Source organism: Oncorhynchus clarkii, chromosome 26 (genome assembly GCF_045791955.1).
Source record: "Oncorhynchus clarkii lewisi isolate Uvic-CL-2024 chromosome 26, UVic_Ocla_1.0, whole genome shotgun sequence".
Taxonomy (NCBI): domain Eukaryota; kingdom Metazoa; phylum Chordata; class Actinopteri; order Salmoniformes; family Salmonidae; genus Oncorhynchus; species Oncorhynchus clarkii.
The window spans coordinates 25,938,011-25,953,843 of record NC_092172.1 but is presented as its reverse complement, the minus strand read 5'-3'; the positions used below and the strand labels follow the sequence as shown (position 1 = coordinate 25,953,843).

The following is a 15,833-nucleotide window of genomic DNA, read 5'->3' as shown; positions in this document are numbered from 1 at the left end:
GCTTTACTCACTGGTGTTTCCTGTTGACGTCTGTTATTGTTGTGGCTTTAATGAAACAGAGAGGAGTCAGGGGAGTAGGAGGCAGAAAGTCAACTCCCATTTCTGTTTATTCTCATCAATGCAGTTTTGGATAATGTATTTTAAATATCATCAGGAGAACCCCTGGAGCATTTCAGCAATGTTCAAAAGGCTGGAAACACTATTTCCTTGATGTATTAACTTTCTTATAGCCTAGGGGTTGGGTAAAATCACATAGCAACATTTTTACAGTCTTCACTTTGACAGGGTCTGATACAGGAACACTTCTATACCCCAGCTCACACACTTACTTCTCTTCTTCAGGGAGGAGGCTGAGAGGGAAAGCTTTCTACAACGTGAACGGCAAGGTCTACTGTGAAGAGGACTTCCTGGTGAGTTACAACATATGTTGTCCCTGCATGCCTCCTTATGCACATGCATTTATGTGTATGTTATGTTCATTATGCATATGTTCAGAGGTTGAGTTCTCCATGTCCTTCATACACACTCACCCCTCGATGACAGGCTTGGGAGAGGAGCGGTTGCACATTCAAAACCCTCCAGAGGAAACAGACGTTTCACTGCTACAATTAAGGTTAAGCACCACCCCTCCAATTCCCACTAATTTCCCCCAAATTTCCCCAAGGAGCACAATTACCCCACTGCTCTCATCCCATTACTCCCCAGCACTTAGAATTCTAGAGGGAGGCGGAGTGGCTGTGGGCAGCTGCAGGTCTCAGACGGCCTCCTGTATGATGTATCCATCTGCCCAGGTTGGACACAATGGGAAACAGACACAAGTTATTAGTATGTATTGATCTCTTATAGACGTCCGTCAATCTATGATCAATGGGAACCAGGTGTTTTATAGCAGTCGTTTTTGTCTTCCAAAAAGATACAGACTTATTGTTTATTACTACTGAATTAGGTTGTTAGGTTGCAATTGACTTACTTAATGTAAATTAATCACTCCATTACACATAAACATTGCATATTGGCCCCTAAAACAGACTTTCAATTGGCTCAGTGGATGAGTGCTAAGAGTGGTATTGGGTCTCCTTATACTGTAGATGTAAAGAATAGATCCTAAAGGGGTCAGGTGGTGGATGTGGCTGTCACGCCCTGACCTTAGTTATCTATGTTTTGTGTATTATTTTTTGTCAGGTCAGGGTGTGACGAGGGTGGGTATGTGTGTTTTTATCCTGTCTAGGGTTTTTTGTATATCTATGGGGTTTTTGTATGTCTAGGTATATGTAGGTCTATGGTGGCCTGAATTGGTTCCCAATCAGAGGCAGCTGTTTCTCATTGTCTCTGATTGGGGATCCTATTTAGGTTGTTTTACCATTTTGGTTTTGTGGGTTATTGTCTATGTGTAGTTGCATTTCAGCACTCGTGTTTATAGCGTCATGGTCGGTTTGTTATTTTGTTAGTTTGTTTAGTGTTCTTTGTTTTAATAAAGAAGAATGTATTCATCTCACGCTGCGCCTTGGTCTCATCGTTATGACGAACGTGACAGTGACAATCAATCAGTCAGATGTATTTATAAAGCCCTTCTTAAATCAGCCGATGTCACAAAGTGCTGTACAGAAACCCAGCCTAAAACCCCAAATACCAAGCAAAGCAGGTGGCAGGGTAGCCTAGTGGTTAGAGTGTTGGACTAGTAACCGGAAGGTTCAAGTTCAAATCCCCGAGCTGACAAGGTACAAATCTGTCGTTCTGCCCCTGAACAGGCAGTTAACCCACTGTTCCTAGGCCGTCATTGAAAATGAGAATTTGTTCTTAACTGACTTGCCTAGTTATAAAGGTAAAACAAATAAAATAAAAAGAAGCACGGTGGCTAGGAAAAACTCCCTAGAAAGGAGTTCTCTAGAAACCTAGAGAGGAACCAGGCTCTGAGGGGTGGCCAGTCCTCTTCTGGCTGTGCCGGGTGGAGATTATAACAGAACATGGCCAAGATGTTCAAATGTTCATAGATGACCAGCAGGGACAAAAAAATATAATTACAGTGGTTGTCGAGGGTGCAGCAGGACAGGAGTAAATGTCAGTTGGCTTTTCATAGCCGATCATTTAGAGTATCTCTACCGCTCCTGCTGTCTCTAGAGAGTTGAAAACAGCAGGTCTGGGACAGGTAGCACATCTGGTGAACAGGTCAGGGTTCCATAGCCGCAGGCAGAACAGTTGAAACTGGAGCAGCAGCACGGCCAGGTGGACTGGGGACAGAAAGGAGTCATCAGGCCAGGTAGTCCTGAGGCATGGTCCTAGGGCTCACGTCCTCTGAGAGAGAGAGAGAGAGAAAGAAAGAAAGAGAATTAGAGCGAGCATACTTAAATTCACACAGGACACCGGATAAGACAGAAGAAATACTCCAGATATAACAGACTGACCCTAGGCTGAGACAGGCTGAGACAGGAGGGGTCGGGAGACACTGTGGCCCCATCCGACGATACCCCCGGACAGGGCCAAACAGGCAGGATATAACCCCACCCACTTTGCCAAAGCACAGCCCCCACACCACTAGAGGGATGTCTTCAACCACCAACTTACCATCCTGAGACAAGGCCGAGTATAGCCCACAAAGGTCTCCGCCACGGTACAACCCAAGGGGGGGCGCCAACCCGGACAGGAAGACTCAACCCACTCAAGTGACGCACCCCTCCTAGGGACGGCATGGAAGAGCACCAGTAAGCCAGTGACTCAGCCCCTGTAATAGGGTTAGAGCCAGAGAGGGGAACCGGCCAAGCAGAGACAGCAAGGGCGGTTCGTTGCTCCAGTGCCTTTCCGTTCACCTCCTGGACCAGACTACACTCAATCATAGGACCTACTGAAGAGATGAGTCTTCAATAAAGACTTAAAGGTTGAGACCGAGTCTGCGTCTCTCACATGGGTAGGCAGACCATTCCATAAAATTGGAGCTCTATAGGAGAAAGGCCTGCCTCCAGCTGTTTGCTTAGAAATTCTAGGGACAGTAAGGAGGCCTGCGTCTTGTGACCGTAGTGTACGTGTAGGTATGTACGGCAGGACCAAATTGGAAAAATAGGTAGGAGCAAGCCCATGTAATGCTTTGTAGGTTAGCAGTAAAACCTTGAAATCAGCCCGAGCCTTAACAGGAAGCCAGTGTAGAGAGGCTAGCACTGGAGTAATATGATACATTTTTTGGGTTCTAGACAAGATTCTAGCAGCCATGTTTAGTACTAAATGAAGTTTATTTAGTGCTTTATCCGGGTAGCCGGAAAGTAGAGCATTGCAGTCGTCTAACCTAGAAGTGACAAAAGCATGTATTCATTTTTCTGCATAATTTTTAGACAGAAAGTTTCTGATTTTTGCAATGTTACGTAGATGGAAAAAAGCTGTCCTTGAAACAGTCTTGATATGTTCGTCAAAAGAGAGATCAGGGTCCAGAGTAACGCCGAGGGCCTTCACAGTTTTATTTGAGACGACTGTACAACCATCCAGATGAATTGTCAGAATCAACAGAAAATCTTTTTGTTTCTTGGAACCTAGAACAAGCATCTCTGTTTTGTTCGAGTTTGTCCGAGAGCCTCGGTCTGACGCCATTAAAAGGTAATTTACCACCTTCACAGGTGCAGTCTCAGTGCTATAATGGGGTCTAAAACCAGACTGAAGCATTTCGTATACATTGTTTGTCTTCAGGAAGGCAGTGAGTTGGTGCGCAACAGCTTTTTCTAAAGATTTTGAGAGGAATGGGAGATGCGATTTAGGCCGATAGTTTTTTATATTTTTGTGGTCAAGGTTTGGCTTTTTCAAGAGAGGCTTTATTACTGCCACTTTTAGTGAGTTTGGTACACATCCGGTGGATAGAGAGCCGTTCATTATGTTCAACATAGGAGGGCCAAGCACAGGAAGCAGCTCTTTCAGTAGTTTAGTTGGAATAGTGTCCAGTATGCAGCTTGAAGGTTTAGAGGCCATGATTATTTTCATCAATGTGTCAAGAGATATAGTACTAAAACACTTGAGTGTCTCCCTTGACAAAGTCCCTAGCTTCCTCAGAGTATTGACCACCAGCTCTGCCCTGTCATCGGGGCAGATGGTCTGTCTGGGGGGGGTTAAAGGGGAAGCCTGGAGTCCCCCTTCCCATGCACCCCTCACCACCCCATCTCCACCTGCTGCCTCTGTCCCACCATTACCCTCCCCCTCCTCTCATCAGGCCATGACCTCAGGGTCATGCACTTTGCAGATGGTCACTATGGGACAAACATAACGATGGTAATGCATGTATAACTCACATTTAAATCCCTCATTGACTTCAATGTGATATCTTATGTTCAAGTTACACATGTCTTACCTCGAGTTCGGGTACATCTCCTTGTGTTTGTGTGACTGTGGTGCAGACTTTTGGAGACCACCAATAGTAGAGAGCTGAGGACTGGATGTGTGCTGTACTCCTTCTGTTAGTAGAGTGCTCTGATGGGTTTGGTTTAGGACAGGTATCGTTACAGCAATGCCGCTGGTCTCTCATATACATCTCAACCAAGAGAGGAGACAAAGGAAAAAGGACCAACTCCTTTCACATCAATATAAAGAGACCAGCAGCACCCCCTATAGATGGTGTCATTTAGGCTGTACTCTGGGTCCCTACATTTACATTTAGGTTTAGGGGTTCTCAAACCAGGGTTGGGGTCAATTCCAATTAAATTCTTGAATTCACTTATGAAGTGGAGAATTTACGTTGAATTCAAATTGAATTGGAATTTACTTGGAATTAGACTATTTGGACTTTTAGAATTTAAATGGAATTGAATATTTGTATATTTCCCAGTTATTGGAATTAATGCACTTAGTATCAAAAAATGGACCGCAGAATTTGTTTTAAATCATTTTAACTTGTATTTCTATATTTCCCGTATAGATAACTAAGCTGTTTGAACAATGACATGATCAGCCTCTATTAGAATTTGTGGAATTCTTCAGGAAAATATTGAATTGGGAATTTAATTATTGGAATTGACCTAACATTGGAATTGAGAGGAATTGAATTATCTCTGAATTCAAAAACTGACATACAATTCAAACTGAATTAAATGGAATTTACAGGGAGGATTTAAATTAGAATGTAATTTGTGGAATTAACCCCAACCCAAGTCTCAACCATACACAGTTAACAGTCAAAATGTAACAGTTTCCATTGCTACATGTTAGAATATTAACAAACCCAGTGATAAGTCTCTTTTTTTAATCTCCCACAGTACTCTGGCTTTCAGCAAACGGCAGAGAAGTGCTTTGTATGTGGTCACCTCATCATGGAAATGGTAAGAAATAACCTAATACTGTAGGAGGGCCTGCTAGATAGTGATAGGAGACAGCAGAACAGTATGCCTGTCCCTCTCTGGGATTTCTCTTTAGCAGTACTGTATCTCTGCTTGACATGTGGCATCATACCTCCTAGTTTAGTTTTGTTTCTGTATCTGAATGCCAACGGGCTGGTGTGATTGACTTCTACTGAGGCCTCAATCTCTAGCCTTACTGTTATCTGTGTGTGTGTGTGTGTGTAGATCCTGCAGGCACTAGGCAAGTCCTACCACCCTGGCTGCTTCCGCTGTGTGGTCTGCACAGAGGGTCTGGACGGAGTGCCTTTCACTGTGGATGTGGAGAACAACATCTACTGTGTTAAAGACTACCACACGTAAGGACATGAATTTCTCATAGATAATGCCAACATGTGATGAAGTCAGCATGCAAGAGTTTCTTCATTCCACAGTACGTACTCTTTAAATCCTGGTTTGTGCTGAAACTGATATAAATTATACAGCATGTACCAAGACTTGGCTTCTATTCTGTTTCCCCCACAGGGTCTTTGCCCCAAAATGTGCCTCATGCAACCAGCCCATCCTCCCTGCTCAGGTAATGATGTGCCAATGACTGTTTGTATCTTCTCAGCTCCTGGCACTAGAGTTTGTCAGAGTCATATATAGTATATACTGTCGAAGGTTGGGCCAATGTGTTTTTGTCTGAACGTTCTGAGATTGACATTTTCTCCTCCATAGCAGTTGCTAAGTGATAATTGACGCTTCCGCGCTGTGCTGTTTATTTCTGATAGTTTTCAAAACGTATGAAGATATCCAGTGAAAGCAGATGAGCAATTAATTGACACCACAACACAGTACCTACGTGGATACACCTTATCCCCAATGCTAATCAATAAAAATGTCTGTTAAATTCGCTGCTCGGTTTTGCTTGTTTACAGCGGGTCATTTCATAGGGAATTGTTGGAGGCGATCTCATATTGTTACATCTCATCATAAAGGCACTAATGTGGCATCCGTTCTAAAAACCCATGGCGTCCGTTCTGACACAACTCTCTTAATATACAGCTCTGGTTGTTGGTGCCAGTGGAGACGGGAGGGTCTGACTGACTGTGTGTGTTTCCTGACAGGGCTCTGAGGAGACCATCCGGGTGGTGTCCATGGACAAGGACTACCATGTGGAGTGCTATCACTGTGAGGTGAGACAATGTCATTACCACCCTGTTTGTGTGTCTTGTCTTATTTATGTGTTGAACGTAGCCAGCACATTGGCTATGATCATTAAATGTCTGTCTGTTTTAGTATAAATGCTATGGCAGTATGGGTGTGTGCGCTACACACACAAACTGAACCTCAGTGAGGGGCAAACCAATGTGGTGACTCATTGTCCAGGAACATTCCAGAGTTGAGCTGTGGGAGGTGAGAGAGGAGAGGGTAGGGTGATAGCGCTGGACTCAGCTGGACATCAGACCAGGGGTTGTTGTTTGACTACCCTGGAATCTCAGCACTCTGAGAGACCGCTCAGACCACTTACTCACTCAGACACATGTACAGGAAATCATCCCACGTGACCTACAAACCTCAGTGTAATCAAAGTAATTAGTGAAGTCAGCCAAATTGAATTCCTGACAGTGCATTCATTAACACAGCAGTTTAATGATAGCTGTGTCAAGTGTAAGCCATTGTAACCAGGGCTCAAATAAAGTGTGTGTGAGTTTGATCAAGAATTCCATGTTTAATGGCAAAAGCTGGTTGACTCATTTCATTATCACACATTCCAGGGAATAGCTCGTATCCCGTCTAGGTGAGTGATAAAGGTATTATGTAGACAATAGGTAATCATTCAGCAGCCTCTGTGGGGTTGACAGTCATTACAGGTGTCTAAAGTCCAGGTCGGCAGGGGATGGAAAATTCATCACATATTTAAGAAATGGTTAAGAGCCCCGTTTGTAATTATTATTTATTTAACTAGGCAAGTTAGTTAAGAACAAATTCTTATTTACAACTACGGCCTAGGAACAGTGGGTTAACTGCCTTGTTCAGGGGCAAAACGACAGATTTGTACCTTGTCAGCTCAGGGATTTGATCTAGCAAACTTTCGGTTACTGGCCCAATGCTCTAACCACTAGGCTACCTGCCACCCCATATAAACTTGACAGGAATACCCATCAGCGGCCTTTCATATCAGTCGAGAGGTATAAAAGGTAGAAATATGAAATATGGATAGTTTTGATATCCAGCACCTGCTCAAATGCATTGGATGGGTGTATATAATATTTTCCTTCACAAATGTCCAGCTACTGCAGTTCACTGAGTCTATCTCTCTCCCTCTGTGTTGTAGGACTGTGGCCTCCAGCTAAACGACGAGGAGGGTCACCGCTGTTACCCCCTAGATTGCCACCTGCTCTGTCACGGCTGCCACATCCGCAGGCTCAAGGTCCCGGTGCCCGGCCACCAGCCACCCAGCTACCCACTACACGTCACTGAGCTGTGAGAGGGCAGGGTCGGCGAGGAACCAACCCCAGCCAAGCCCAACCCACCGCTGACCCGCCTCCCAGGTGACCTGAGACAACATAGCAGAAAGAAGAAGGAATCCCCCGCCCACGGAATCCCGGGAACTTCAGAACCTCTTCTTGCATGACAGAACAGAACAGAGAGACCCTGGGAGACTTCGCTCTCTACTTGCCGGCCGTGCCCTGGGGAGAGGAGATAGATACAGGGCCATGGACAAGTCACAAGACCGGGCTGGGAGAGAGTCCACGTCACTCTCTCTCTCTCTCTCTCTCTCTCTCTCTCTTTCTCTCTCATCAGTTTTTTTCTCCCTACTTTCTCCTTTTGGTCTGTGAACAGTGAAGCAGGCCGAGGCCCCAGCCCACCCAGAGGCCCTGGCCGATGTCAGCACCGTGACCCCTGCACATTCATCACAGTGGGGACTGGCCTGGATGGAGGGAGGGGGCCACTCTCTCTCTATCTCCATCGCTCTCTTTTTTACTGCCTTTCTATTTTCTTCATTCCTTCGAGCTGAAGCCCAATGCCATGATGCATTTACTGCTCCTCTGTCAGAGAGAGAGAGAGAGAGAGAGAGAGAGAGAGAGAGAGAGAGAGAGAGAGAGCTGGACAGCGTCTCTGCCAGGAGGCTGGGAGGCCATGAAACAGGCCGCTACATAACATTCCAGCACTGTCTGGCAGGGTTAGAGGGTTGGACATGCTGTGCCTTCAGAGTGGCCTTCCACTGAGAAACCTCACCGAATGGTGACATTGCCACAGTCCAGCTATCTACGGCTCCTTTTGGCTATGCAAGGGTACCGAGTCTACCAGCAACAGAGCGCCTTCGTGTGACTCTGTGACACACTCTCCTGTACCATCCCTTCATGTGACTCTGTGACACACTCTCCTGTACCATCCCTTCATGTGACTCTGTGACACAGTCTCCTATACCATCCCTTCATGTGACACAGTCTCCTGTACCATCCCTTTATGTGACTCTGTGACACATGCTCCAGTGCTCCTTGGCATAGTGGATGTTCGTGGCACCACATGCGCTGTCAGTAGCCACAGCACTAGCCTGGGCTGGCACTCATTCCACTTAGCAGTCTTAGTAGACGTGACCTCGAGAGATTCACAAGCAGTGTCTCAACGATTATATAACAAGATAAAAAGTTAGAAGCACGTAGATTGTCTTTTATACATGCCTATATATTTTGCAGACATTTTCCACATAAGATTCTAGAAGTGTAGTGTATTTTTTTGCTGCGTTATTATTATCAAATGGAATCGGAAGCTAAACGAGCTGTCACCGTCTTAACGGTCCTCTGAAGGGTGTTGGTCCGTTGTTTAATTTCTCCTCAAGGACACATGTCCTAGAGGCCTCTGTATTGTCGTTCTGCTTGGTCATGCGATCCACAGACCTGTTAACATGTACAGTTCCACACACTGGTTATTTGACCCATATGGTAGCACTGAGTAAATGAGTGTCTGACCATCGAGAGTCCCCACATATCCTCCTCATGCACACGTTACTGTGTCATACCTACTGGTTGATCTGATTGTCTGGTTGGTTGTGGGAGTTGCTGGTCCAACCCATGTCTCTGGGGAATTCATCCCCCGTGTTTTCCCTCGCTGGTTGTGCCGTTGTGTGCATCTGTGTGTGTGTGTGTGTGTGTGTGTGTGTGTGTGTGTGTGTGTGTGTGTGTGTGTGTGTGTGTGTGTGTGTGTGTGTGTGTGTGTGTGTGTGTGTGTGTGTGTGTGTGTGTGTGTGTGTGTGTGTGTGTGTTAGTTTGTCGGTCTATAGACGCTGAGTGTACAAAACATTAAGAACTGCTCTTTCCATGGCATAGACTGACCAGGTGAATCCGGGTGATGTCACTTGTTAAATCCACTTCAATCAGTGTAGTTGAAGACAGGTTAAACCTGATTTATAAGCCTTGAGACAATTGAGACATGGATTGTGTATGTGAGCCATTCAGAGGGTGAATTGGCAAGACAAAATATTTTGAAGTGCCTTTGAACAGGGTATGGTAGTAGGTGTCAGGCACACCGGTTTGTGTCACAAACTGCAATGGTGCTGGGTTTTTCATGCTGAACAGTTTCCCGTGTGTATCAAGAAGGGTCTACCACCCAAAAAACATACAACCAACTTGACACAACTGTGGGAAGCATTGGAGCCAACATGAACCTGCATCCATGTGGAACACTTTTGACACCTTGTAGAGTCCATGTCTGATGAATTGAGGCTGTTCTGAGTGCAAACGGGGGTGTAACTCAATATTAAGGAGGTGTTCTTAATGTTTGGTATACCCAGTGTGTGTGTGTGTGTGTGTGTGTGTGTGTGTGTGTGCGTGCGTGCGTGCGTGCGTGCGTGCGTGAATGCGTGCGTGTGTGTGCACCAGTGGCACTGCCATGGTGCATGTACCTTGTTGAGTGAGCAGGACAACGGCCATCCAGCTCCACAAAACGACCCATGCTCTCTCAATCTCTCTCCAACAGAAAGGATGGGTTAAGGCTCTGACTCAGGCTTACCCAGTACCTGCTCACAGTAGCCTAGTCAGAGGAACTGTCCTCTCATACTACTGAATCTAACAGACAAGGAGGCTGACGTAGAGATTACGGAGAGGAGTGGCCGACACAGACATCATGTGCTTTCTGATGTATCCCTCGATGAGATTCTTTGGAATGTAATTATTAGTGTATGTTTGGCAAACTGTTGTTTAATTTTTGCTCTGCTCCCAGTTGTACATTTACAGAAGTGAAAAGGCTAGTATCCCTGGAGTACATGTTTTTGCTGGGAAATTCCCTTTGATGGTAGATAAACTGAATCTCAGCATAGTATGATGAGACTCCTAGTCAAGGAATGTGTAATACACTTGAAGAATGAGGCAATGGCAAACTGTAGTTTGAATAGTACAATAAGACCCACTCATATCAATCTCAAATAATTTTTCATTAAAGCAGAAAATGTTTAGACTTGACAAGAGTTGATCCCCTTTAACGATGTCTTAATACACCTCTTTTTAAAAGTACTACTTCAGTTCCATTTCTATTGCATAGCACACAGCTAGTTTCCCCAGACCCGTGCATAAAGAGGCTAGTTTTTCTTTCATCCTCTGTCATAAATCACTCTGAAAGTGAAGACCTCTCTCTCCTATCAGTAGTTTTCAATAAGCACATATGACACCTCTGTCACATCACTTTTGTATCGCTTTTGTATAAGTGTTTGATTACCTAGATGGTTCATAAAAAAGGAAACTAGATTTATTTATCTAAACATGAAAAAGTCTAAAGTTATTTAATGTATTAAAAATCGGGACGTATCATTTAACTGTAGATTATATAATCTGCTTTTTAAATAAAGTGGTTTTGTAGCTAACTTAAACCAAATGATGATGTCTTTTTTGTTGTATGTGAAGTCATATGATAATTTCTATCCAAATGATGGCACTTTGTTGAACTACAACACAAATACCTTGTTACCATACTATTACCATGTTATTACCATTTTATTGCATGCTGTAATGTAGTGCTGCCATTGGACATAAATCAGCAACGAAATGTGGTAAACTTGGGAAGGATATGGGAATGATTTAGCCTGAACTTGATAGTGATATGGACAACTGACTTTCCCATGGCCTTGCCTTGTCTCCCTGTGGAGAAGATGGATGCTTACAAAGATGAAAAATCCCAGCTCTGGATGAAAGTCCCATGCTGTTGTTCATGCCTTCCAGTTACCTCTGTGTACTCAGATGTTTGTTCTAGAAAGATATCATCGTCAGATCAGAGCTACTGTAATTGTGGTGTGTAATTACATCCCCGCACGCAAGTCTCTCCAGCAAGTCGTGTGATGGAGGATCCCTCAGAGAGCAGAGCAGAGAGCAGCCCCCACCGTGGTATGTACAGTATGATAGCTCTGGTCCTGACAGTCATCACTGATAGGGTAGTCTCTGGGGTGTTGTTGGCTCTGGAAGTAAACAGTCCATCTGCACTTTACTGGAATCAGAGGCCATATGTATCAAGCATCTCAGACTGCGATTGCTGATATAATTTTCCCTTTTGCCCATTGTGATCTATAAGGCAAAACTGATCCAAAATCAGCACTCCTATTCTGAGACGCTTGATACTTACAGCCCCAGACCCTCACTACTGGGCTTCTTATGGTTACTAAGTTTTAGTTATGATGAGTTGGGGTTGACCATCAATTCACTCAACAAGTTCGAGTCACAAAGTGAGATAGAAGCATCTAACACACACACAGACAATCTGCTCCGGGTCTGTTTCTGCACATTTACCCTTTGTTTTCTGTCTATAATCGGGTTTAAATAACACTACAGGGATTATAAACTGAATCAAATTAGCAAACTGTCGAGATGAACAAGAAGATGGCACCCCCGCGGTTTCCTATTGTACAAGTGAGAGGATTTAAGACAGACTACATTTGTGCTAATTGGAGCATAAAGTAGGATGGTTACTGTAATGCTCCTCTTAAACTCTTAAGTGAATCCCCCAGCTCTATAATACCTCACAATAACCACAAGCCTGGAGGAGCCACCTCAAGTACACTACAAATACCACACAGCCTATGTAGATTTGAATTGCAAAAAAAGGGGTTTTTGATATATTGTTCTTTGTGACTGTCTCTGAGGTTGTTAAGTGTGTTATCCCACTTGACAATTTATAATTATTATTTGGCATCACATTAGGTCAGAAATAAGCACATAATCAGATACTTAGAAATCAAAAAAATGTTTATTCACTATTTGCTGTGATTGCAGCATGAGATTCTCTGATATGACTTGTAATTCCTTCATTTGGGTCATGTCATGTTCCTGATTAGATGTTTATAGAGAAGTAATAATACTTTTATATTTGTAAAGAACTTTTCATTATAGATGAAAGTGCATAAAATAGAACATAGAAATAATACAATTACTATGAGGTTAAAGTGCAGACTGTCAGCTTTAATTTAAAGATATTTTCTTCCATACCAGGTGAACCGTTTAGAAATTACAGCACCATTTGTACATAGTCCCCCTATTTAATGGGACTAATAGTATTGGGACAAATTCATTTATACTGTATGTGTATTGAAGTAGTCAAAAGTTTAGTACTTGGTCCCATATTCCTAGTACGCAATGACTACATCAACCTTGTGACTACAAATTTGTTGGATTAATGTGCTGTTTGTTTTTAGTTGTGTTTCAGATTATTTTGTGCCCAATTTGAATGATAAATAATGTATTGTGTCATTTTGGAGTCACTTTTATTGTAAATAAGAATATAATATGTTTCCAAACACGTCTACATTAATGTGGATTCTACCATGATTATGGATAATCGTGAATAATGATGAAATGAAAGTTACAGGGTCATAAATATCATACCCTCTTGTAATGGGGGGAGGTTAGCATGTCTTGGTGGTATGATATTTGTGTGTCTTTAACTTTCTCACTCATAATTATTCAGATTCATTCAGGACTATCCATAATCATGGTAGCATCCACATTAATGTAATAGTGTTTAGAAACATATTATATTCTTATTTAGAGTAAAAGTGACTCCAAAATGACACAATACATTATTTACCATTAATTTCTATTGGGCACAAAATAATGGGAAACACAACCAAAACAAACAGCAAACAGTCACAAACCTGATGTAGTCATTGTGTTCTAGGAATATGGTCCCCTAAAATGGGGGACTATGTACAAAAAGTGCTGTAATTTCTAAACGGTTCACCTGATATGAATCAAAATACCCTCAAATTAAATCTGACAGTCTGCACTTTAACTTAATAATCATTTTATCATTTATTTTTTATATTTTATTTAATGCACTTTGACATTTTTCTTCTGTAATGAAAAGTTCTTTACAAATGTAATAAAGGATTATTATTACTATCATTTCAAACCAAAGTGCTGGAGTACAGAGTACAGAGTACAGAGCACAGAGCACAGAGTACAGAGCACAGAGCACAGAGTACAGAGCACAGAGTACAGAGTACAGAGCACAGAGTACAGAGTACAGAGCACAGAGCACAGAGCACAGAGCCAAAACAAAAACGTTTCACTGTCCCAATACTTTTAGAGGTACAGTGCATTCGGAAAGTATTCAGACCCCTTGACTTTTTCCACATTTTGTTACGTTACAGCTTTATTCTCAAATGGATTCAATTGTTTATTTTTTTCATCATTCTATACACAATACCTCATAATGACAAAGCAAAAAAAAATAATAATAATGTTGGCAAAAAAAACAAAAAAAAAACTGAAATATTACATTTACATAAGTATTCAGACCCTTTACTCAGTACTTTGTTGAAGCACCTTTGGCAGTGATTACAGCGTAGAGTCTTCTTGGGTATGACGCTACAAGCTTAGCACACCTGTATTTGGAGAGTTTCTCCCAATCTCTTCTGCAGATCTTCTCAATCTTTGTCGGGTTGGATGGGGAGCGTTGCTGCACAACTATTTTCAGGTCTCTCCAGAGATGTTCAATCGGGTTCAAGTCCAGGCTCTGGCTGGGCCACTCAAGGACATTCAGAGACTTGTCTCGAAGCCACTCCTGCGTTGTCTTGGCTGTGTGCTTAGGGTCATTGTCCTGTTGGAAGGTGAACTTCAGCCCAGTCTGAGGTCCTGAGTGCTCTGGAGCAAGTTTACATCAAGGATCTCTATGTACTTTGCTCTGTTAATCTTTTCCTCGATCCTGACTAGTCTCCCAGTCCCTGCCGCTGGTAAAAACATCCCCACAACATGATCCTGCCACTACCCTGCTTCATTATAGGGATATGTAGATTGATGAGGAAACTGAACTATGTAATACATTTTAGAATAAAGCTGCAACGTAACAAAATGTGAAATTATTTTCCCAATGCACTGTATATAGGCCAGCAAATAAAAAAATGTGTCTTAAGCCCTTCTTTAATAGCCCCAGAAGTCTGATCAGCCCTGAGATTGTCAGGAAGGGAGTTCCCAATGCGTGGTACGTGGGAGGAAAAGGCACGGTCTTCCATTGTCCGGAGCAGGGTCCTGGGTGCATGAAGCATTTTGGCTTGCCCTGACCATAGGGTGCATGGAGGTTCATAGGGGGAGAGTAGAACAGGAGGATCATTTTAAATTTGAGGGACAGCCAGCCAATGGAGGTCAACAAGGATGGGGGTGATGTGGGCAGACTTTGTGTTTGTGTCAAAAGCCATGCAGCTCTGTTTTGAATGAGCTGTAATGTATGAATTGAGTGTAAAGGCAAGCCCCCAAATACTATATTCCCATAATCAATTCTGGAGAAAACAAATGCATGGATAAGCTTTTCTGCATCAGAAGTGGTGAGACAGGGTCTTAGGCGGACTAATGTGGGCATTGACAGAGAGAGCAGGGTCAAATTTCACACCAAGGTTGGTGATGACTGAGGAGAGGCGAATGATGTGGCCATCTACGGCAGGGAAGATGCTGCAGGAGTTGGTGCTGTGAGGTGCCTATCAGCATTACCTCTGTCTTGCTGCTGTTGAGTTGGAGGAAGTTATTCTGCATCCTGTATTTGACCTCTTCCAGACAGTTGGACAAGGTTGACAGAGCAGATGCTGTGTCAGGGTTTTAATGTAAACCTGTGTGTCGTCTGAGTAGTGAAATTGGACACTGTGTTGTCTGAAGATCTGGCCAAGTGGAGCAGGAAGAGAATGTATCCTAGCACCGACCCTTGTTGGACACTGCAGGTTATGGTGGGCTCCTCTGATCTTTCCTCACCAAGGGGGAAGTACTGCTTGCGGTTAGAGAGGTAGGAGGTGAACCAGTTTAGGGCAGTCCCACAGATGGCTGTCTGAGGCGCTACAGTAGAATGGTGTGATCTTCTGTGTAGAAAGCGGCACTTAGAGTACCAGTCAAAAGTTTGGACACCACTAGTCATTCAAGGGCTTTTCTTTATTTGTACTATTTTCTACATTGTAGAATAATCGTCAAGACATCAAAACTAGGAAATAACACATATGGAATCATGTAGTAACCAAAAAAGTGTTAAACAAATAATTGTCTTCAAAGTAGCCACCCTTTGCCTTGATGACAGCTTTGCACA

The 15,833-nt window shown here is 43.3% G+C and overlaps 1 protein-coding gene across 1 annotated transcript in view; it reads left to right on the top strand.

The window, feature by feature from the left end:
- LOC139385232 (Wilms tumor protein 1-interacting protein homolog) overlaps positions 1-9,213 on the top strand; it is a 42,008-nt gene extending 32,795 nt beyond the window's left edge. Inside the window, exons 3-8 of the mRNA XM_071130370.1 lie at positions 343-410; positions 5,223-5,285; positions 5,529-5,659; positions 5,826-5,877; positions 6,410-6,478; positions 7,621-9,213. Coding sequence (XP_070986471.1) covers positions 343-410; positions 5,223-5,285; positions 5,529-5,659; positions 5,826-5,877; positions 6,410-6,478; positions 7,621-7,773 — 536 coding nt within the window. The 3' untranslated portion in view covers positions 7,774-9,213. The remainder of the gene's footprint in view (positions 1-342; positions 411-5,222; positions 5,286-5,528; positions 5,660-5,825; positions 5,878-6,409; positions 6,479-7,620) is intronic.
- Positions 9,214-15,833: the final 6,620 nt, after the last annotated feature.